Genomic DNA, 25745 nt, shown 5'->3' on the forward strand with positions numbered 1-25745 from the left:
TATTTTGTGTCTCCCATCATTCAGATCGCCTCAACCTCCCAAGTGTACTAGTGTTGAACAGCTGTGGAATAACCTGTGCAGGAGATGAAAAAGAAATTGCTGCCTTCTGCGCTCATGTGTCGGAACTAGATCTTTCTGACAACAAACTCGAAGACTGGCATGAGGTGAAGTTTTTATATTGCTACATTTTGGTGAAAAGCAGCAATAACCCTTGTGTCATTGTTTATGTTATTATATGTTCTGTTAAATTCTGTTCTCACTTGATGTCTGTTTGACTTCTTGTTGTTTGTATATCTTATTGTCTGTATATCTGTATATCAAGATAAATAAGGCCTATAATCCCAGTGCTAAGGAGGCTGAGGCAGGAGGATCACTTGAGCCCAGGAATTCAAGACCAGTCTGGGCAACATAGCAAGAACCCATCTTTAATTTAAAAAAAAAAAAAAAAAAAAAAAAAAGGCAAATAACTGACTCTATCTATGGTGATTTTTCGCTAGCTTTGTTATTATTAATTTGTTTTTCATCAAGGTGAAAATCACTAAGGAAATTTAGGCATCAAGAGGTTGATTAGTCTTTGTCAGCTTAAACTGCTAACAGTGCATTAAATTTTCTACTGTTTCACTAATTTATACATCGTATGCTCATTCTCTACTTCTACTTCAATATTTATTACTGAAAATTGACATAAAATTGTTGAAACTGAGAATATATATAAATATATTTATTCTTGTTATTGAAATTTATTCAAATATTTTACAACTTTTCTTATATTATCAAATCCCTTGGGTAGTTTGACATAACTGATGTCTCGACCTCAGAGTAAGTATAAACTATACACATAGTTTGTAAAAGTACACAAATACAGTTTTGTAACATTCTCTTATTATTATATGTAACATTACCTACCTGCTTATAACATTACGTGATAGAAGCTACCCTGAAGAATAAGGTTAAAGTGTTCTTCATACTTGGTTCATTCTTCTGCCTTAATTTGGGCTCTTATTTTTTTATTTGACCTTAGGAAGACTTTCCTAATGGGTTTTCCTGGATCCGGCTTTATTCTGTTTCCACTAAGCTGTCTTCCATAGTGCTACCACAGACTCCTTGTAATACATGAAGCATGATTATGACACTGTCCTGCATAAAGGCCTACAGTTGCCTTTCTTTGCCTAGAAACTAAAGTCTGACTCTATAAGCGTGACCCTTCATCATATGGCCCTTTGCTATTTCTAGAACTTTTTCTCCCTCTTTAGCCATATACTTTTACTTGCAGCTCATGATAAACTCGAAATAAAAACCTTCCTTGCTTTTATTCATTCTGAACCCACTGCTCTCTTTCTTCTCTTGTCTACCTGGCCACTTCCTATTTATCCTTCAAGACTTGGCCCAAGTTGCTATTCCTCTGTGAAATTTTCCCTGGCTGTCTCACAGACAGAGTCAGATTATCCCAGAGCACCTACACTATACCACTATGAAAGGATTTATCACAGTCTGGTATAATGACTTGCTTACTTGACAGTTTTCCTAATATACTATGAGCTTATTCCAAGTGGAGATTTTTATCTTTTTTTTTTATCATAAGCCCAGCATACCAAGTAGTCAAATATTTGTTGAGTGCATTAATGATTAAATGATTATATCTTAAGGATTAATCAGTGCCTCTTGTTCCAACTTTTCCTGTGATCTTAAGAAATTCACTTAATCCTTTAGAGCTTTAGTTTGCTCATCCATAAGATAGGCTTGCCGATAAAATTAATCATTGAAACACTTAGTAGATATTGAATGCTACACAAATCCTAAGACAGATTTCTTGTTTAAGAAAAACCTATCCATAACCTAGTTTTGGTAAGCTTTTCTTACATTTATCTGTTTTATGCCCTTGTTTAATCTGGTAACTGTGTTCTTGGTTATATTTCCTACTTTTATTAGGATTTTAATCAAAATTCTTTGCAATGCATGTCACCTGTTTCTAAGTGATTTATTAACATACTCAAATTTATAGGGCTATTCTAAAAAATAATTTCTATTTGTGTATATATATATTTATTTACTTATCTGAACAACTTGCATAGTTTACTGTTTAACAAATTACAGATTGTGCCTTCTTGGTCCTCTGAAACATTTAACTTCTACGCATGCTTTATCTGCACTTCAGATTTGTTTCTTTGGAAATATAAAATTTTACAAACGTTTTGTGCTTTGACCATGTATATAAGCTATTGCTAATTGGTGGGAACAGTTTAATAGTGATGTAGTTGCTACCTCAGGAGGAAGATGTATGTAATATGGATCAGTACACAGTGTATACACTAAGTAATTCAGCATTTTTCTCTGCTTAGACAAAGGTCTATGTTAAATTTTTCTCAAGCCACATTGACATATAGCCAAAGGGTCACATACTTATTTATACTGTATTTGTACTCAGTTTGTATATTCCTAAGTGCTCTATAGTCTGTTTTCAGGCAGTTTTCAAGTAAATATTTGTTGCTGCTGCTTTCAGGTATCCATTTTCTAATTTATTTTTGTTTTCATCATTCCTTTATATTTCCTCTTTATCCTTAACTGTAGTTGATCCCAGTCTTCTAGAGGATATATCAGAACATAGAAAAGGGAGAAATATGACCAAAGAATGTTGATTTTTAGGATTGCTTAAACTCTTGGCCAGGCTACAAATGCTTCATAGGTCGCCAGTTTTAGGACATTACATTTCAACCCCATTATAACCCCTATATCTGATTACCAAAAAGATAATTTGTCCTTAGCCATTAACGGAATTTATTTTAGCCGGTATTGATAGGGCAATGTGGAACCAGTTGTATAATTTTTCCCTTAGTTTTTTGGATGACCAAGAATATTATAGGTTATGAGTAACTTCTTTTGTAGCTTAATTTGCTGGCTGCTATATATGCAGAGACTAAGATAAATATGGATGAGAAAAGTAATACTTCAGGGGAGGCAAAGATTTGTCTTCACCCTTCTAAAATTGGGCACCTATGTTTAAAAGTAATGCATTTTTTTTTAGCTTTTGACTTGAATTTTTGGCTGAGTAGATCTTTGTCTGACCTTTCCCAAGGTACCTTTTTTTACTCCGTTCCTTATCAAAACCATTTTATAAAAGAAATTAAACCTAGTGGTTGAGAGGAGGGAGGAAGTAGCCACTCAGGTAAGGTAGAGAATAGCTTAGGTACAGATGACAGATTGTTATCTTAAAACCCTTTTCCCATTTTTCTTAAATCTTCAGTTTCTTCCTTTTTGGAAGCCAAAGTAAAGGGTCCCCTATTACATCATAGAATTGTAGAAACCTAAAATGTGATCTGAGTTCATCTCCATGTTTCTGCACATGAGCATACTCATTCCAGTTGGAGGAGTCTTTTTTATTTTTAGAATTTAAAAAAGAGAAGTCAATATACTGCCCTAGAAACTCATGGAATGTTTGTCGGCTTTTGGTACTGGGAAGTTTTTCTGTCATAAGTAAATTTATCTGTGTAATGAATATTATGTCTTCCTGAGTCTTATCAATTTGAGGTTACTCAAAAAAACCTTTTTTATTTCATCCCTTTAAAGAAAATACTCATTTATTTCTAACATTTGTTATTTTTCCTGCTTGAATGATTAAATTCTAGTCCAGTTTTATCTTTTAGGATATTCTAGGGTTGACAAGTCATTCTGAATATTAATTTTCGCTGTACAGTAATGCTGATGCAGACTGTGATGATTACATCATATATCTGCTAGCCTTGGGAAGTCTCCCAGAAATTGTTTCAAAACCCTTAAATTATCTATTTTTTAAAGTGTTTTCCTCTTTATTATAAAAATAAAATATGAGTGGTAGTAGTTAGCAAAGGGTTTATGTTTTGTTTTTATTTAACTGGGGTTGTCCTATAATTAAGTTATTCTTCGTGCTTTAGTTGGAGCATAATTCCTGTCCCCCTCCCACCCTCACAAAGAGGTTAAGTATAGCTGGTAAGCATCTTCTGTATGAAAGTTCTTCGTATCAGTATTGAATCATAGAATGCAGTACAGATTGGTTCCTGCATAAACTATTTAGCTGTGTTTTGGTCACAGACTAAGCTCCAAATACTAGCCATATATTGCACAAATGTTTGGTACCATTTGATCGCAAAAGGGATCAAGCAAGAGAATATGTGCACACTGGTATAAATTCCTTACACTTTAAACGGAAGCCTAGTGTATTTTCTCTAAAAGGCAGCTCATTTCTTCATTTGTAAAATGAGGATAAAAATGGTACCCACTTTATAGGGTTAGTGTGTGGAATAAGTGAAATAGTGAATGCAGGGAACCTTTTCTTCTCACCCACTCTTCTGAAACTTCTTGGAATTAATCTACTTCTCACTGATTTTAGAGCTGCTGAACTGAATGTTTACACAGTAGGTCTGATGTAAAAGTACAGGTTACTTTTTATTTCTACCCATGGTTCTCCCTCCTGGATACTCTTTTGGCATTACTTCTGGAGCTCTGAAAAGAAAGATATTCAGGTTGCAACCCTGAAGCTTGTCCAACCTATGAAGCTTCTGATTCAGTAATTATGGTGGAACCTTGGAATCAGCATATTTTAAATTCTGTCAGTGATTCTGATGGGTAGCCAAGGTTGAGATAATGGTTCATATTATGCTCATGTTCATAATAGTTACATTTATTAAATGATCTTGTGCCATTAAGTTATTCAATAAATAAGTGTTCACTGTGCAGTAGTGAAGTAGGTAAGTACTGTATCTGCTTTTGTAGAGCTTACATGCCATTGGGGGGTACGTAGGGAAACAGGTTTCAAAAAAATGTGTCACTTGCTATGCTAAGCACTTTACTGTGTATCTCATTTAATCCTACCAGCAGATGGGAACTATTTTCCCTATTTTACAAATGAGGAAACTGAGATTTGGAAAGATTAAGTCACTTGTCTGAAATCACACAGCTAGGAAGTGTTGGAACCTCGTTTGAACCCAGGTTTTTTGACTCTAAAACTAATCCTAACTACTCTTTTCTCTTTTTCTTGTAACTTTTACTTACCACATTGCCTGGTTGTTTGATGCTTAATACATTTGCTGGACATCTAGCATTTATTTCATACTTGTTTAAGCTGATCCTTCTCGCAGATTGTACCAACTAGTCTTCAGTTTTCTTTATTCATTTTTTCTGCTTGTATTTATGATGTGTAAATATGGTATATTGGAAAGAAAAATGGCTCTGAGTTTTAAATCCCAGACGTGACCTTTGTAACTGTAAGGCCTTAGTGAAATTATTTAACATTTCTGAGCCTCAGATTCCTCATTTATTAAAATGAAAGTAGTAGTATCTTGCAAGTTGTTTTGAGAATTTAATGAATAAACTATATCAGAGAGACTAGTACCATGCAGACCAAATAGCTAAGGTCAATAATGCTCATTTTCTTTTTTTCCTTTTTGTCTACCAAGTTGCTAGCTAAATTGTTGATAATCTTGTTTTCCCTTTGATTATATAGTGATGGATTTTTTTTTGTTTTTAAGTAAACATATGTTAAAGTTTGGTTTATCTTTGAACCAAATTGAAACTGTTTTCTAAATGATTGTGATAATGCAGTCAAATTTAACACATGAATTGTTACCAGGTGAATTTTAACCTTTAATTAGCCTTAATATTTTGCTAAGAATGAGGGGAAGGAGATATTCAAAGAGAATTATATGAGCTAATCTCAACTCTTTAAGAAATGTCATCAAAACTATCTTTTCTCCACTTATCAAAGAGAACGTCACACAGAGCAGAATCAGAAACCTTTCTAAAGGCGACATAGGAAATCTTCCTTTTTACCATTAAGTTCTGTTATGTACCAGTCAGTTATGCCACTATTTCATTGAAAGATTTAATTATTTGCCAAGGTTTGTTGAAATCACTTATGTCCCTCTGTGAGTACCGTCACTAAATAGGACTCCTTGATGTAAATGGCCCTTTGCCTGGAGACCTGCTCCCCTAGGCTTTCTTGAGCATGATTGCTATTTAATAGCTCTGATTACTGCCTGATAATGCTTTTCTTTTTTTCTCCTTAGGTCAGTAAAATTGTGTCAAATGTTCCTCAGTTGGAGTTTCTAAACCTGAGTTCCAACCCTCTGAATTTGTCGGTTTTAGAAAGAACATGTGCTGGGTCCTTCTCTGGGGTTCGCAAACTTGTCCTCAACAACAGCAAAGCTTCTTGGGAGACAGTCCACACGATACTACAGGAGTTACCAGAGTAAGCCCAGAGAGCATGAGGGCGAGGGAGTTATGTTGCCATCTGTGTTAGTACGTAGGATTACTGCTGATCTCCCACCCAAGAAATACTAGAACTGCAGATTGAGTGGAGAAAGAGGTTAGAAAAACGAAGTTATTGGAATGAGAATGTGAGGGTAATCTATTAGCATTTCCAGTGGAATACATGTTCAGTGTTGAGTAGCACCAAGACATGGGATATGTCATCTCTGGGCTAGAAAATACCCCTGAGAAGCACTTATCACTCTAAATCAAATCAGCCTTACTCTATTTTAATCTTCTGATATGAGAATTGAGCCTCAACCCTTTTCTTTGGGAGGAAAAGTCATAGTATCACTAAAATGTGTTAACATTCAGATGATTAAGTGCCTAGCTGATCTGATGGGAAAATTGACCTAGTATTATTTTCAATAATTTAAGAAAGAAATTTTATTTTTGTCAATTAAAACATGCTTTATTATGTTTCATTTGTCCCTCTTTGTATTTACATGTAAGTGTGCAAAGGAAATTTAAAGAGGCTATAGTTTCTTTGACTGTCTAAATATGGAAATTCTCAAAGCCCTTTAGAATCTTGTCCATCTTAATTTCACACTCTTCATCTTATTCCATCTTAATTTCACACTCTCACTCTAATGAGATTGGTTTCCTCACTGCACCCAACACCCAGCATGGCACAGAATGAGCTTTTAAGTGCTAGTTTCACTACTAACCATATGACCTTTGATAAGCTACATAACTTCTTTGAGCTCAGTTTCCTTGTCCGTAAAATGGGCGTAATTGCATTTACCTGCAGAAGTAGAACTAAAATCTATAATACACCTGGCATAGGGTCTGACACAGGGTAGGGATTCAATAAATGATAGTTATTATTTCTACTTCTAAACATTTGTTCATGTTATTTCTGGAATTTTCTTCTATCTCCTCTCAACTTATGGAAGTCCTCCCCTCCTTCAAGGCCATGCATTCTTCCTGGTTATTCTAACTATAATTTTAATTTCATTCTTATGTGAATGACTATTATACTTACAGTTAGTACTGCTTAATTTAGTACTTAATTATTTAAGCACAAAAGTAATTTCGCACCACCTTATATCATTCTTTGCTATTTCAGTGTGTACTTTAGGTTTTGTCTTCCCAGCTATATTTTGAACTTCAGGAAGACATCTTGGTATTTTCTCCACAATTCCTAGCAGACTCTCACATATATATAGTAGGCACTTACTTATTTATTGAATGAATGAAAATAGGTGTAAAGTAGAAAGTAAACTGCTTTAAACAATGAAATATTTCCTTTTTTCTCTGCAGTTTGGAGGAGCTCTTCCTGTGCCTTAATGACTATGAAACAGTGTCTTGTCCTTCTATTTGCTGTCATTCTCTTAAGCTACTACATATAACAGACAATAACCTCCAAGACTGGACTGAAATACGAAAGTTAGGAGTTATGTTTCCTTCACTGGATACCCTCGTCCTGGCCAACAATCATTTGAATGCTATTGAGGAGCCTGATGATTCATTGGCCAGGTTGTTTCCTAATCTTCGATCCATCAGCCTCCACAAGTCAGGTGAGGTTCAGGCTTGTTCTTATTCTACATGCAAATTAACCTGAGCATATGCATGAAATACAATGAAAGTATATTTCTTTCAGTCACAGTTTTATCTTTTTTAGAGTGAATTTTCTATATGACATGCAGATGCCTATGATTGGCTAAATTTAAGACACTCATTTTCATAAATGATCTGATAAATATTAAGTGGCATAGCATTACATTGACAATTTATATTTTATACATTAGAGGGGTCATGCTATGAAAAAAGTGAAATGAAATTGATGCACTGGATATTAAAAGACACAGTAAAAATAGTACAAAGAATTACAAAATAGACCATTTTATCTGGACTTAGTTTAAGAAATCCCAACCTGCTGTCTTTTCAAATGCTGACTTTTTTAGTATCTGTATGTAATTGATTGTCAGTTTATTGCCATTCGATCCTGTGTATCACAGGAATGAATATATTTAGCTTCTTTTTTTATTGATAAACTTTATTTTTTAGAACAGTTTAAGGTTTACATTAAAATTCAACAGAGAGTAAAGAGAGTTTTCATATACCCCTTGTTCCCACATATATACAACTTCCCCCACTATCAGTGTCCCATAGCAAAATGGTACATTTGTACCATTTCAGTCAATGAACCTATGTTGACTTATTGTTATCACTCAAGTCCATAATTTACCTTAGGGTTCACTATTGGTGTTGTAAATTCTACGGATTTTCACAAATGTGTAGTGACATGTATCCACCATTGTAGTAACATTCAGAATAGTTTCCCTGCCCTAAAAATCCTCTGTGCTCCACCTATTTACCCCCTCCAATCCCGGCAACCACTCATCTTTTTACTATCTGCATAGTTTTGCTTTTTCCAGAATGTCATCTAGTTGGAATCATACAGTGTGTAACCTTCTCAGATTAGCTTCTTTCACTTAGGACTATGCCTTTAAGTCCTCCATGCCTTTTCATGGCTTGATAGCTCATTTCTTTTTAGTGCTGAATACTGTTCCATTTTCTGGATGTACTACAGTTTATTTTATCTACTCACCTACTTACTGAAGGACATCTTGGTTGCTTCCAAGTTTGGGCAGTTATGAATAAAGCTGCTGTAAACATCTGTATGCAAATTTTTGTGTGGACATGAGTTTTCAGTTCATTTAGGTAAATACTAAGGAGCATGACTGCTGGATCGTATGGTAAGATTATGATTAGTTTTATAAGAAATTGTCAAACTGTCTTCCAAAGTGGCTATATCATTTTGCATTCCCACCAGCAGTTCAAGAGTTCCTCTTGCTCTACATCCTTACCAGAGTTTGATGTTCTCAGTGTTTTGGATTTTGACTATTCTAATAGGTATATTGGGGTATCTTGTTTTAATCTGCAATTCTCTAATGATGTATGATATTGAACATCTTTTCGTATGCTTGTTTGCTATCGGTATGTCTTCTTTGGTGAGGTGTCTGTTCAGGTCTGTGGCCCGTTTTGTAGCCAGATTGTTTTTTATTCCTTATTATTAAGTTTTAAGGATTCTTTGTATATTTTGAATAACAGTTCTTTATGAGATATGTCTTCTGCAAATACATTCTCCCAGTCTGTGACTTTTTTTCTCATTCTCTTGATGTTGTCTTTTAGCTTATTTCTGAAAACACCTACATAATTAGAAATAACTCTAACCTACAACTCAAAAAACATAAACTTAGTTTAATTTACCATAGAGGTTTTAAAAGTGGGAAATAAGTTTTAAAATCCAGTGTTTTGCATAAGGAAGCTGTTTATTTCACCTTGACACCCCTTGAGCTAACTATTCTTCCTCCTTGATGGAAATGCCATTCTAAGGGAAGAGGATAGTTGTGACTTGGGATAGTTATACACCGGAGACCTCATAAATTGTTCCTGTCTTTACCCTTGCTGAAGGTTGATAAAAATAGGATGAGACTATGTTGTTCTATGAAATAGACTTGATGCATTGTAAAATTGACCAGCTTCATTATTATAGAAAAATTTTTCCTTTGTAGAAGACCTACCTGACTTAGAAGTCAAGTATTGACTTGGAGAATACATTTTCTCATAGCTATAAGAAGAGTTTCATTTTAGGAATAAAAATCTTAATTTGTTACATATTCTCCTTACTCAAAGGTTCAGGTTTTTTGTTTTTGTTTGTTTTAAATTTTAGATCTGTCTCTCCTGTCACCAAATTGATAATACAGTCATCCCTCCATATTCATGGACTCTTCATCTATGCATTCAACCAACTGCAGATTGAAAATACATGGGGAAGAAGGGTAGTTGTGTCTACACTGAACATGCACAGACTTTTTTTCTTGTCATTATTCCCTAAACAATACAATATCACAATTATTTACATTGTATTAGCTATTAAAAGTAACCTAGAGATAAAGTATACAGGAGGGTTTGTGTAAGTTATATGCAAATGCTATACTACTTTATATAAGGGATTTGAGCATCTGTGGATTTTGGTATCTGTAGGAGGTCCTGGAACCAGTCCCCCACGGATACGAGGGACAGCTGTATTTAGTTTCTGGTTCTGTTGACCTTGCCTCATTTTAGAATTTTTCAGGTAAAAATTTGAGTATGTTAGTATCAGCTCTGATCAATAGTTTTATTCCATGAGTCTATATTTGAGTGAAATGAGTTGGTCACATAGCTTTCTTTAAATTACGTAATCATGGCATACATCCTGCTTATTGATGAAACTACCAGTGACCCCTCTTTATAAGTCATTTTGGTAGAAAATGAGTAGATGAGAGGATGTTAGACAATAACACTCTCTTTCTTAACCCCTGGATCACAGAGGTAGGAGATGCTATGGGGAAGTTTTTGTGGTTTTAACTATGTTCTACTCTTGCCTTGGATAAAGAAAACTTTCAAACCGTTTAGTTTATGATCATTTTAACATTTCAGAAGTTATTAATTGAGCTAATATTTTTGCTATGTTTCTCTTCTTATTTGTGTGCATCTCTGGATTTACTTAAACAATATATTCTCAAATTAGGTTTGCAGTCCTGGGAAGACATTGATAAGCTAAATTCATTTCCCAAACTGGAAGAAGTGAGATTGTTAGGAATTCCTCTTCTGCAGCCATATACCACCGAGGAGCGAAGGAAATTGGTAATAGCCAGGTCTGTTGTCCTGATTGTTTTGCTTTGTTTTTGTGAGGCCTTATTGTTTCATTAAAGGAATAATGCACTGTTTAGTGGGAGTGCACTATGAAATTATTCATCCTTTGAGTAGACTGAGCTTGAAGGAGCTGCCTCTGTAGCTCCAAATCCTGGATGAAAAGGAATGCGAGCAATATGATGAGGAAAACATGAGATGTAACTGGGCTGCTGACACCACTGAAAAATTTTTCTACAAATCTGTTTTTATGCTTTTCAATACTTAGAATATTTGAAGTCCTGTTTTGGGTCACAAAGTAAAAGTACGTACCGTAGGGAATCATTTCTATTCTTATTTTCTCTCTTAACATGTTGATCATTTAGATTGTAAATTCCTGAAACTTGGGCTATTTCATTAGTGGAAAACTTAAGAGGGCAGCATCTGCATTTTCTTCTTGAATGTAGATTGACTTAAATATGAACACAATTATTATCTTCTGTCTGACTCCCCTTGCCTTTTGTGTCTCTGCCTCTGCCTCCACATACTCGGGAATTTCCCATGAGTATTTATTTTTGTATGAATCTTTAGCAGGAATAAGATTTGGGCTAAAATGCAAGGGCCATAGAGCTTTGCTTTTTTTCTCTTTGTTTACTGTACATAGTAGTTTTAAAAGGGGAACTGTAGGCTTTAAGGTTCTCTAAAGAAGAGTGGTTCTTTAAACAGGTTGTTGATGTTTGTGACAAGCTAGTGCTTAGCGGATCCTTACTGCTTTGCAGTTGTTAACGTACACATTAATACCTTTCTGAAAAAATAAATGTGAGCATACTTTTCTTTGAAGAATACGCCTTGCAGTAGGTCTTATGCTTTATTTTCTTTACACAATTCTTTTGCAAATATAATAAGTTAATTCTTGAATTATATAACCCAGTTTTACTGACTACTCTCTAGACTGGGCTGTTTAATATGGTAGCCATTAGCTATGTTTGGCTATGAGTACTTGAAATATGTTTTGTCTGAATTGAAATGTGCTATAAGGGTAAAATAAATACTGGATTTCAAATATTTTATATGACTAAAAATGTAAATTAGCTCATTTAAAAATATTGATTACATGTTGAAATGATATATTCTGGATACATTGGGTTAAGTGAAATATATTATTAAAATTAATTTCATGTGTTTAATTTTTATTTTTTAAAAATGCAGCCATTAAATAATTTAAAATTACATATGTGGCTTCATTATATTAATATAAGTTGGACAGTGCTACCTAGAATCTTGTTGTGAAAGGGGAGGTATGATTATGAAAGTTCAGTGTCACATGAAAGTGAAACTCAATTTTTTTTGTCCTTTCAGTTTAGACCACTTTAGTTCATGTCATTAGTTGTATACAAATGGAACTACATCAAATGTGTCGTTTCAAGAAAATAAGACTGGGCCACAAGCCAATTAGTTTCTTTCTAAAGCTAAATATATTAGTATCTTAAAAAATGTCTTTATTTTGGTTTTAACTTATAGATTGCCATCAGTTTCCAAACTTAATGGCAGCGTTGTTACTGATGGTGAACGAGAAGATTCTGAGAGGTTTTTTATTCGTTACTATGTGGCTGTTCCACAGGAAGAAGTGCCATTCAGGTAAAAAATTCCCCATTGGCCAAACACTTTAGAGGGTGGTGATGCCAGTTAAGAACTCTTGTGTTAGAGCAAAATCTAATCATTTGTTATTGGACCCTTCTTAGAGAACTTTGTTAATACGTTAAAAAAAAGGAAGAAACACAAGAGTAAACCTATTTTGTCTCATTTTCCACAGTATATTTCTTTTAGCTTTGCACATGTATTAACACATGGATTAAGAATGATTGGGTAAGTATTTGACAATTCCAGTCGTTCCTGCTGCATACTCCATATCATTGATTCCTTTTTGATCTTTTTCTTTGGGGTACATATTTACCTACCCCCCAAATTAGTCTGTTCATTCATGTGGATCTACTTTTAGGATATACTAAGTTCTCCGGTTAGGAAGATTTGGCAAATGTGCAGTAAGTTCACAGAATATGAATATGAGAAAAGGACTGGAAAATAGACTCTTGAGGAAATACTAAAGGAATTAGGATGGTGAATATAAAGAGAAATGCTGAGGGCTAAATTAGTAATTAGCTTTAAGTATATGAAGAGTTAATAAATATTGTCTAGTGAGGAACTAACTTTAATTCTGTAAATGTAAAAGGAAATGTAGCAGGTATGATATAGGCAAACATACAAGAAAAGAAAACCCCCCAAAACAGGTTTCTGGGTGTTGGTAACTAGAATCGGTTACTGGAAAAGTTATGTGCTTTTCTTCCTTAATGACTTTAAGGATAATATGAATACCCATTTGACTGGAGGAGTTTTAGACAAACAGCCTGAATGTGAGTCACATTAGTTGTTCTTTTGGTTACAGAATGCCTGTGGCTTTAATTCATTCTGTGATTCTAATTCATTCTTATTGAATGTGTCTATTTTTCCCCCAAAGTTCTCTACTGTTTGTAGGTTTTAAGGGGGTTAACATTCTATGAGTCTCAATCAGTGTCGTATAACAAGACTTTGTGGTATTATTAGTAGTGTTTTAAAGCCTAAGCATTTAAGAATATTAGACAAATTAAGTGAGATTTTTAAGATAACTTTTTAAAACTATCTGAGAACAACTAGGTAGGGGAAAATAGATACTGCTTTATCATTTAACACAATCTAGGTATATTAGGTTAAACCAGATGAAATTTTTTTTAGGTTAAAAAATGCTATGGTATCTATGGTTTCATTTGGTTTAATCTAACATATTAATGGATTTGTTAGATTAATAAATATTATAGCTTTGAGCATAAGTCTGTCAGAGTTTATTTAACTTCCAGTCTACTACCAAAGGTTTTTTGTATATAGACAGACACACACATACACATATATATATATACATGTACATACATACGTATATATGTCCATACAGTCATCCATTGCTTAATGATAGGGACATGTTCTGAGAAATTTATCGTTAGGTGATTTTATGTTGCAAACATCGTAGAGTATACTTACCCAAACCTAGGTGGTATAGCCTACTACACACCTAGGCTATATGGTACAGCCTATTACTCCTAGGCTATAAACCTGTACAGCATGTGACTATAATGAATATTGTAACACAATGGTAAATATTTGTGTATCTAAATACATCTAAACATAGAACAGGTACAGTGACGATATGGTATAAAAGATAAAAACTGCTATACCTGTCTAGGGTACTTACCATGAAGATCTTGCAGGACTGGAGTTTGCTGTGGAAGAGTCAGTGAGTGAGTGGTGAGTGAATGTGGAGGCCTAGGACATTACTGTACACTACTATAGACTTTATCAACACTGTACACTTAGGCTATACTACATTTATACAATTTTTTTTCTTTCTTTAATAGTAAATCAACCTTAGCTTAGTTTAACTTTTTTACTTTATAAGCTTTCTAATTTTTTAAAACGTTTTGACTCTTTTGTAATAACAGTTTAAAATGCAAACACATTGTACAGCTGTACAAAAGCATTTTGTTTATATCTTTATTCTATAAGCGTTTTTATTTTTAAAATTTTATTTTATTTTTCTACTTTTTAAACTTTTTTTTTAATTGAAAATGAAGCCACAAACACACACAAAACACTATCCTGATCCTGATGGTCAGGATCAATATCACTATCTTCCACCTTCACATCTGTTCTCACTAGAAGGTCATCGGGGCAGTGACATATATGGAGTCTTTATCTCCTATGGTAGTAGTGCCTTCCTCTGGAATACCTCCTGAAAGACCTGCCTGAGGCTGTTTTACAGTTCATTTCTTTTTTTTTTATAAGTAGGAGTACACCTGAAATAATGATTAATAGTATAATAAATCCATAAGCCAGTAACATGGTCATTGATTATCAAGTATTATGTACTGTACATAATTTTATGTCTGTAAATTTATACAGCAATGCAGTAAGTTTGTTTATACCAGCATCACTCAAGTGCTTGAGTTATATGTTGTGTTATGATGCTAAGATGTCACAGCTGCATTGTAATCTTATGGGACCACTGTTGTATCTGTGGTCCATTGTTGACCAAAATGTCTTCATGTGGCACCTAACTGTACAGTGAATTGTTTTCTGTCCCTGATGGTATAATTATCCTAAGTGCATTTATACTTCTGTACTAGTTGGTGTTCTTGAATGCGAGTCATAGAAACCAGCTTTGATTAACTTTAGTCAGGAAAGGAATTTATTGAAAAACTACTGGGAAATGAAAATAATTGTTAGGTAGGATGGATAACCAGCTTTAGACAGGAACCAAGGGAGTCAAGGATAGATACAGTTTGAACTCTTGTTGTGCTTCATATATTGCTGCTGGCACTGTCATCTCTAGACACCATGTGCTGGAATTTACCACTGGACACTTGCAGCTGCATCATTGGACTTTTTATTCCCTCATGAGTGCTGAAAATAATCTCTCACTGTCCTTTTTTTCTCCACTTAAAAAATATTTACTAAGTACTTACCATGTGACTAGCAGTGTTGTAGGTGCAGTTAATAGAAGTGAACAAAGTTCCTACCTTCATGGAGCTCATATTCTAATGGGATTTCTCACTCGCCTTTACTTCATTCCCCAAGAATCAAAAATCTGCATGGGACCAACTGGCTATGTTTAGGACGCGTATTCACACCCCATCTCAAGATATAGGGAGGTGGATTATCTGCTCCATTTTAGCTTCTGCAGGTGGGGTAAAATCTTGTTTCCTCTGATCTCGGGACTTTCCCTCAAATAGGAAAAATTCAGAAAAAAAAATAGTATGTATTACTGTTTTCTACTAGGACTCTTCAATATCTACGCATGCATTTTCCCCATAGTTATATTTTTAAAAATTATTCTTATCTGCCCTAATGCATTCCTTGCACAAATGAAAATACATTTCTCTCTCCTTAAATGACATAACCTAAATCTTATGAATTGCTGCATCTAGTTCCCAGTCTCGGATCTTTGGGTGGTATTCATTTCTCCTTTATTTCCATATCTTTAAATCTATTGATGCAGTTGTAAACTTAACTACCCTAGTATATACTGTTTACAGAATAATGGGAAAAATAGAGAAGAAAGAAAAGGAAAGTTAAAGTTCACAAATAATTACATGAAACAGGAAAGAACAAAATATAAATATAGACTGATGCTCTCATTTTTCTACACTGGGGCTATAATTGGTATTTATGACTTCACTCTTCCATTATTTGCCTTTTTTTCTTCGCTTGCAACTAACTTTGCCTGCACATAACTTTGTTGGACAGTGTTCTGTACCTGTTTGTTGGGGGAGAGGGGTGGATCTCAATCATTTCTGGTGGAATCTACACTTTTGGTAGTTTTACTTGTATTTGGTTTTAGTAGTCTTAGATTACTTTTTACCACTAGGCCTGGTAATACCAGGAGATACCACCAGGGTTCCATCCACACTCGTATATTACCCCTCTTGTATTTATCCTTGACAGTCAAGATTACTTATCTTAGCTGACAAGCTCATTTTTAAGTGGGGCTTGTGGGTAGGGGATGATTTTTCCTAGTAATCTGTAGAACTTAAATTCAGTACTTGGAAGTCTCAGCTTCCAGTTGGAATAATTGTTGTAGCACTAGTGCAGACATGCCTCTCGGGTTCTAAAGCTGCACATTTACCCTTGAGTTTGTTTGCAGACCTGTCTACTCTTACAAAGGATAACTGGTATCACTTTTGTTCTTCAAGACCCATACTTACTGAAGAGTTAAATGGGAATATGATAAGTAGTCATCATCCAGTTTTTAGTGGTGGCAATGTCTTTCTGTTTCCTTTTAGGGAAGTGATGTTGCTTTTGCTTTAGTGTTTTGTTGAAACAGATTCACAGACCACCTATTTATTCTAATCCTAAAGATTCCAGGACCAATTAGCTATTGGAAAAGATTCATGCATTCAGACTATTTTACTTACTGTTCTGGCCTTGCTACTTATGTAATTATGCCTACTTTCCTACGCACTAGTGGTTGAATGCCACTGCTTGGTCTCTTCCATCCTTCATTAAATTGAAATGGGCAACCTGATTTCAGTGTCTCCTATCTGCATCCCTGACCTATAAAGTGTTTTCAGATATATGGGTGCTCTACTTTTTAATATATTTTCAAGGTCTTGGAGTAGGAAATGTCTTCTGGGTCCTTTTAGGATTTGTAATGGAGAACAGGTAGAAGGACATGAGTGACACAATAATAATTATAATCTCCATTATCATACTTATTTTCTTTTTAATTTTTTTTTTCTTTTGAGGCGGAGTCTTACTCTGTCGCCCAGGCTGGAGTGCAGTGGTGCAATCTCGGCTCACTGCAAGCTCCGCCTCCCAGGTTCACGCCATTCTCCTGCTCAGCCTCCCGAGTAGCTGGGACTACAGGCACCTGCCACCACGTCCGACTAATTTTTTTGTATTTTTAGTGGAGACGGGGTTTCACCATGTTAGCCAGGATGGTCTTGATCTCCTGACCTCGTGATCCACCCACCTCGGCCTCCCAAAGTGCTGGGATTACAGGTGTGAGCCACTGCGCCCGGCCCATACTTATTTTCTGTATGTTTTTCCATATAAATAACTAAAGCCTTGCAATTATTTTGGTGTTTTGTAATTAACCCTACTGAGCATGCTGTTGTCTGAGCTGGTAGAGCAGAGCAAATGGGAATAAGTTTATTCTTGGAAGAAAATTATCTCAGGCAGGGGGATTTTGCTGCCTCTGCAAGCAAGAAAAGATCAGTTTCATTTGACAGGGGAGGAGTGGCTACCCAGTTAGCAAGGGGGGCCTAAGTGAGAATTAGAGATTTAGGATACTCTTACTCATCTCCTCAGAATCCTCCTGTATACCTCCGTTCCAATTCTCCTTCTTTTTGTTTTCTAATCAATTCTGCAACATATATGTAATAGTCTCAACATGTATGCAAATTTAAGTGACTTGTAATTCAGCAACCCAGAGCATCAAACCCTGTGCATTTGTTTTTCTGGTTACATCAGCTCTATTTTTGTAAGAGAAAAAAGATCATTTTCTTAACAGTACCTGCATTTCAATCTGTGCCTAAAGCCTAGTTTATGGGGATTTGACCTTAACATTTTCTTTATTTAAGCTATCTTGTATCCTTAGAATAGCAGATGCTCTACCTCATAGTTTTGAATTCTTCATGCCCTGCATATTGTTCTATTCTCAACAGCACTCTCTAAATAACCAGCGCAGCACAACACTCTCTAAAACAGTCCATGTGACCACAGGTGATAATTATTTCATTACTCCATGTTGAGGGCTTACAGAATCCCTTCAACACTAATATGATATTTATTGGCCTCTTCTAGGCCAGAAACCAATCCTAAATTACCCTTACTTACCTGAGGAACTATTGCCTGTAATCCACTCCTTGGTACCACTTTCTTAGTGCAAACAACAGAAATCAATTCTGGCCAACCAAAGTAGAAGAGGAATTTAGTAAAAGAATAATGAATACTGTGTGGCTTACATCATAGAAAAGATTAGAAAATTAAGTTTGAGCAGGATTGATGGGAAGCAAGGTACAGCCAAGGTTTCTGAATCTCACTATACAAACAATATGCTTCTGACACTGGTCATTTTACAGTCATTAGTAAGCTGCTGGACTTCATTGCCCTCAGACACTTAAAGCCATGCTTTTGACTTCTTTGCTCTTCTATATCTTTTGAATAATCTCTGTTAGACCTTGTGTCCTTGCATTACTCTTTAAGATTTAAAATCCCAGTTATAGTTAAACAGGCTTATATCAGCTTCCCATGTTGTAGCTTCCAAGGAATGGAGAAAGGGAATATCTACTCCTCTTCAGTTTGTATAGTAGGAAGTGGTTCCTGCATCTTACCTATCTTTGGTTTTCTACCAATCAGGAGGGCATTCAGATGCTGGACAGCCAAAGTTGGTATATATCTACTATAGTACCTGTTCCTTAGTAGTTGTTCATACAAGTCCCCTGTGGAATTACCCATTTACTCAGCAAATGTCTTTTAAGCCCTTGCAGTATGCCAGGAACTGTTAGGCTTTTAAAAAGGAACTATAATAGTATTCATGCTGATGGCCAGAGTGAGTGGTGAATAACAGCAGAGGAGTTGCATTAAAATGTATTTGTTATGAAGTACGTATTTGTTATGAAATAGCGATATATAAACAGAGTATTAGTATTATACTTAACTCTTTCTCTTCCAAATTATATCCATAATCTCTCCCTAAAATGTCAATGAATAGCACATAGTACTGTGTATAGTTAGTAAAAGGTGGAATTTGACCCTCTACACTATTCAGTGTCTCATATAAAATTGAGCTTTAGTTTCCAGGTAGGATGGAGGTATCCATTTATTTGGAGAAAATCATTCCTTTTCATTTAATGAAATTTTTTAAAAAATCAGTGTTCAGCTCAATTTTCCTGTAAATTCTAACTTCCATTACAGCCTTCCTAGTTCAGTTCCCTGAGCTTTTCTTCCTCCTTTCATTTTCCTCTCGTGTCAGTTAAACATGAAATAGCTCTAATTAACTTTGACATAAAGTAAGAAAAGTTACCCAAAATGTTTTTGAGGTTATGAATAAAGAGCTGACATGATCAGCCGAATGTCCTTTATGGTAGCAAAGTTACTTTGTGTGTCAGTTGGATTATTCACACACATCTGTTTCTATGTGATTAGTCATTTTGGCAATAGAAGACTTTAAAGATGATCCAGAGATTCACATATCTGTTTTCCTATCCCAGGATGAAATGCAAAATCTGAATCATTATGATGAAAAGTGTAAAATGTTTAAGAGACTGAAGGGAGACATACTTATTAAAAGCTTTATAATTTCTTACAGGTTTTCAATTATCCTTTTTATTGCCTTCTGATAGGTAGAGCTGGAAGTTTAGTCTCTGTACTCTAGCTGCTTACGGCAATAATGGACTAACAAAAACTGAGCAATCAGCCATATGTCTCATGTTTATTTACTTTGTGAAACAAGAGAAGAGGAAAAATCTCTGTTTTTTGATTCTTGGCCTTTGACCATCATACTGTTTGCTTTTCCAATCAATGGACTCTTTTCTTTCAAAGCCGTCATCTGTGCCGTGTTTCTTAGTGGCTTATGTAGCAGTGGTGTGGTATGCTGTTTCCAGATAAGTTCAGTGTGTACTGCAGGTAGCAGGAAAGATGTCCTTACTGGGCTGGTCATATTTCAGTTATTAGACTCTCAGGCCTTACCAGGAGAACTTCTAGGAAATAACTCTAGATTCTAGCTGGGTTTCAAAGGACAGTTTAATTTATTTACTGAATACCTACTAAGGACCAAGAGGCACTGGGCTTCAAGCTAGAGATAAAGAGACAAAAACAGTAGTGTCTACTCTCAAGAAGCTAAGCTAGAGATATATTTCCTTTGCTGGGCCCTCTTCATGTTCCCAACCTCTAAAACTTGAGTTACCCCAGGACTTAGTCCTTGGACCTCTTCTCTTCTGTACTCATCCCCTACACACTTTTAGCCAGTCCTGAGGCTTTAAATGCTTTCTATATTCTAATAACTGCCAGATTTATACATCCAGCTGTGATCTGCCCCTAAATTCCAGACTGTGATTTTCAACTGCCTACTTGATACCTCTGTCTGGATGTTTAAACCTAATGTGTCCAAAACTGAACTTTTGATACCTTCCCTTTTCCCTTACCCTGCCTCCCTCACCCCTAGCCCCCTGTGCCATATCTACTGCTCTGCCAGTTTTTCTCCTTTTTTCAATTATTCCAGTTGCTCAGGGAAAAAACATTGGAGTCATTCTTGATTTTTTTCTCCCACACCCCACATCTAGTCTGTTTTTTTTTTTCTTTCAGTTCTACTTTCAAAAAAACGATGTATAGAATCTGACTACTGCTTCCTATCACTTTAGTCCAAATCCTTCATCATATCTTACTTGTGTTATTAGAATAGCCTTCTTCCAGTCTCCCTGAGTCCACCCTTGCTCCCTTAAGGCCCGTGCGTCTCATAGCAGCCTGTTTCTAAGAACTCAAGTTGATTTTTAAAAAAACAACAGAGGCTGGGCGCAGTGGCTCATGCCTGTAATCCCAGCACTTAGGGAGGCCAAGGTGGGCGGATCATCTGAGGTCGGGAGTTCGAGACCAGCCTGACCAACATGGAAAGACCCCGTCTCTACTAAAAATACAAAAAAAATTGCCTGGGATTGGTGGTGCATACCTGTAATCCCAGCTACTCCGGAGGCTGAGGCAGGAGAATCGCTCGAACCTGGGAGGCGGAGGTTGCGGTGAGCCGAGATCGCGCCACTGCACTCCAGCCTGGGCAACAGAGCAAGGCTCCGTCTCAAAAAAAAAAAAAAGACAGACAAAAAACAGAAACTATCCTTACTGTTCCTCACACACTTCAAGCACACTCCCTCCTCAGGCCTTTGCACTTTCTTCCCTGTTCAGAATGCACCAGGCTACCTGCTTCATTCTCTCCCTTGCTGACACCTTATCCGAGATTCCTTCTCTCCTCACCCAGTCTAAAATAGCACACCTCTGTCTCCTGTAATTCTCTTAACCTCCTTTTGTTAATATTTTTCTTGTCACTTATGAACACCTGACTTACATTTCTTGTATATTGTCAGTCTCCCCCCATGGTACTGTAAGCTCTGTAGGAGTAGGGACTGTTTCTGTTTTGTACCTTGCCATCTCCCCAGTGCCTAGAGCGGTGCTTGGCAGTATAGCAACTGTTCAGTAAGATGATTGAATATTCACTTTATACTCTGAGAACACTAAAGAGGACTTAGGTCTGCTGGAAGAGGGTACTTTCCTGGAAAATTATTGAGTTAATCTGGCAACAGTGAGGGAAGAATATTCTAGACAGATGTAAGTACATGGGAAGTAAAGGTACAGAGGTATGAGATGTCTTTATGTGCAGTGAACTACAACAATTTGATATGACTAGTGAAAAGTAGTAAGTGGGAGCTGGGCACGGTGGCTCACGCATGTAATCCCAGCACTTTGGAAGGCCAAGGTGGGTGGATCACTTGAAGTCAGGAGTTCAAGACCAGCCTGGCCAACATGGTGAAACCCCATTTCTACTAAAAATACAAAAAATTAGTCAGGCGTGGTGGTGCATGCCTGTAGTCTCAGCCACTGGAGATACTGAGGCAGGATAATCACTTGAACCTGGGAGGCAGAGGTTGTAGTGAGTCAAGATCATGCCACTGCACTCCAGCCTGGGTGACAAAGCTAGACTCTGTCTGAAAAAAAAAATAAGTAGTTAGTAACTGGGAAGTAATGATACATATTATGCTGGGGAGGAAGGTAGGAAATAGGGCAGGCCGTGAAAGACTTTGGTATGCTGTGCTCGGACAGTAGGGCTTATTCTTATAGACAGTGGGAAACCATTGAAAGGTTTCAAGTTGGGAAGTTAAGTGGAGAGATTTTGGTTTGTATATAGAAGAAGAAGCTGAACAAATTTACAAGAAAAAATCAACCCCATCAAAAAATGGGCAAGGGATATGAACAGACACTTCTCAAAAGAAGACATTTATTCAGCCAACAGACACATGAAAAAAATGCTCATCGTCACTGGCTATCAGAGAAATGCAAATCAAAACCACAGTGAGATACCATCTCACACCTGTTAGAATGGCGATCATTAAAAAGTCAGGAAACAACAGGTGCTGGAGAGGATGTGGAGAAATAGGAACACTTTTACACTGTTGGTGGGACTGTAAACTAGTTCAACCATTGTGGAAGTCAGTGTGGCAATTCCTCAAGGATCTAGAACTAGAAATAACATTTGACCCAGCCATCCCATTACTGGGTATATACCCAAAGGACTATAAATCATGCTGCTATAAAGACACATGCACACGTATGTTTATTACCGCACTGTTCACAATAGCAGAGACTTGGAACCAATCCAAATGTCCATCAATGATAGACTGGATTAAGAAATTGTGGCATATATACACCATGGAATACTATGCAGCCATAAAAATGGACGAGTTCGTGTCCTTTGTAGGGACGTGGATGAAGCTGGAAACCATCATTCTGGGCAAACTATCGCAAGGACAGAAAACCAAACACCACATATTCTCACTTATAGGTGGGAATTGAACAATGAGAACACTTGGACACAGGGCAGGGAACATCACACACTGGGGCCTGTTGTGGGATTGGGGGAGGGGAGAGGGATAGCATTAGGAGAAATACCTAATATAAATGACAAGTTAACAGGTGCAGCACACCAACATGGCACATGTTTGCACGTTGTGCACATGTACCCTAGAACTTAAAGTATAAAAAAAAAAAGCAGCAGCCGAGAGAGACCCAGAGACTTAAAAACTGAGACTAGTAAAGGAGGATATGTGTGGTGGAGGTTGCTTATGTCTTTTTAGAGGGATTATGTGTATTAAGACTGAATTTCACTCTAGAATTTGAACTGGTCCTCAGAAAACACATCGTGAAGTTGTACTTGTTGTCTGGTATTTATAGCCCTGATTTCTCTGAGGGTATAGAAATATCATTTAGAGAGAAAGAAACTTCCATGTTTGTGGGTCTGGCACATAGTAAAGTGTACATGTTTATGATTTTTGCCTTGCCCTTGACCAGATGTCTATCCACATTGCTTATATTTTTCAGTGTTCCCTTCATTTTGTGTTTACTTTCTCTCTCCATTTCCTCTGAGAGATTGAATCTGAGAGATTGAATCTAAATTGCTTCTTTAGTGCTTACCTAATACACAGTCATCCTCTTTAACTTTAAAGAGAAAAAAAAATGCAACTTTTAGAAATCAACATATCATGTATCTTTGGGAACTCAATGATTTCTTTTTGTTTTTGAGGGCAGTGGTAGGAAGTAAATGCATTGATTTAGGGTGCCTTTTCAGACTTTAAAATTTTGCTTATCATAAGGAGGAGTCTTAAGAAAATAGCTGCAGTGAACAATTATTTGATGGAAAGAGGAAGTACCATTGTCAGAGACAGTGGCAATGCCAGAAACAGGTTTTCTTAGAGGCTTTTCTTTGTCTTTTCTTTTCTTTGGTACCTTATTTTCTGTTTGTCCCAAGTAATCCCTAAACTATGTCCTGGGAAATCCTTTATGATGGCAAGGATTACATTAGGAATTCCTCAAATGCTGATTTGATTGTCATTAGTGGTATGCTTTTTAAAATATGGAGAGTATGTTTTTCCCTGCTTAAGACTAATGGCTTTTCTAAATAGAGCTGATTGTATCTCCATGTTATTGTGAGAGCAGGCAGCAGCCTGTATTTGGACACCACCTCAATGAAGGCTTATTTTGTCTTGGATGCTGGAGAAATCTTAGTGTGCTGTGTCCATTACCTCATATTCCTTCCAGACAGAGGACCTGCTGTTGTGAAGGAACATTTCTATACTGGACATGAATCTCCTGGGGTTCTCCATATTGCCATGCTCCATCATCCTCTGACAAGGGCCGTGACACAGCACTCCTCACATTCAGCCGTGAGTCTGAGGAGAAACAAAAGGGGCATTCTCCTTGGTGTACCATGGAGAGCCTCTGAAATGTTAGCTCTCCCTGTTGCCCACAGCCTTTGTCATTCCAGTTACCTTGGACTTTATTTTGACATCTTGCCACTTTCCCAGCACAGCAGAAGACAGACTACCTTCCTAATCTTGATTGGAGTTATATACAAGTAGTTGGATATACTTGCAAAGGAAAGAGAGAGTGAGAGCCAGCCCTCCCAAATCATGGGCTTGGAGGAAATTATCTTTGCTGTCTGAACTTTTGTTTTGGCCAGGGCAGGGGGCCAGTTTTATCTTTTTCATTTTTGTTGCTTTTTGTCAGTAAAACAATACTAAAAAATATTGAGAGTAATAAAACATTCTTGTTCACACTGTTCAGAACTGATGATAGTTAATATTTTATTCTACTTTGAGTTTATTTTTCATTAAAAAGAAATAATATTATACATAAAATTGGAATACCTTTTTTCTACTACTCTCAGTCCTATTTCTTACTCCAAGAAGTAACCACCAGCAGAAATTTGATTTGTATCCTTGATGTCTATTTTTCATATTTTATATCTCCATTAAAATATAAAGTAGCGTTTTATAATTCTTTATTAGTATGAATTGCTATTTCTTCCCTCATGCTGTGGCTTTTCAACCTGGTCTTTGTATTTTGTTGAAAAAAACTTGAAAATTTTAATGTCTGATTTGTCTATCCTTAACTCTATGGTTTATTCTTACTGCATTTTTTTAAAGAAACCTGTTTTCCCCCAAAGTTCACTTAAGTTCCTAATTTTTTTCTAAAGGTGTTTTTACATTTATAACTTAAATCTTCCTGGAATTACTTTTTATGTATAGTTTCAAATAGAGATCTGACCCCATATGGATAATTGGTATTTATCACTGATCTGCAATGCCACATCTGTCATATGTCTTATTTTTGGTATGTATGCTTCTGTTTCAGGACCCTGTTCTATTCCATTGGTGTATTTGTCCATCCCTTGTACTATTACAACATTGTTAAATTACTTTATATTAAGTCTTAATCCCCAATAACAGTAAGTTTTGCTACCTTGTTGTTGCTTTTCAGATTGTTTTAATTATTGTAGGCCCTTTTCTCTTCCATATGAATTTTAGGATCAGCTTATAAGTTCTATAAACATCCTGTTGTAATTTGGATTTTGATTACATTGAATTTTATTTACTTACTTGAAGAGAATTTACATTGTGATGCTATTATATATTATTATCTGTGAACACAGAATGTTTTTTCATTTAACTCAGAATATTTTTTTATTTCCTTCAGTAATGTTTTCTAATTTTCTTGCA

At 36.0% G+C, this 25745-nt stretch overlaps 1 protein-coding gene across 4 annotated transcripts in view; it reads left to right on the forward strand.

Moving 5' to 3' along the window:
• TBCEL (tubulin folding cofactor E like) overlaps positions 1–25745 on the forward strand; it is a 75166-nt gene that overhangs the window by 23707 nt on the left and 25714 nt on the right. For all 4 annotated transcript variants that reach the window (XM_055273507.2, XM_055273505.2, XM_055273506.2 and 1 more), the window contains 5 exons: positions 25–164; positions 6039–6220; positions 7543–7799; positions 10799–10925; positions 12421–12537. In XM_055273507.2, coding sequence (XP_055129482.1) covers positions 25–164; positions 6039–6220; positions 7543–7799; positions 10799–10925; positions 12421–12537 — 823 coding nt within the window. The remainder of the gene's footprint in view (positions 1–24; positions 165–6038; positions 6221–7542; positions 7800–10798; positions 10926–12420; positions 12538–25745) is intronic.

The sequence above is a fragment of the Symphalangus syndactylus genome, chromosome 3 (genome assembly GCF_028878055.3).
Source record: "Symphalangus syndactylus isolate Jambi chromosome 3, NHGRI_mSymSyn1-v2.1_pri, whole genome shotgun sequence".
NCBI classification, from domain to species: domain Eukaryota; kingdom Metazoa; phylum Chordata; class Mammalia; order Primates; family Hylobatidae; genus Symphalangus; species Symphalangus syndactylus.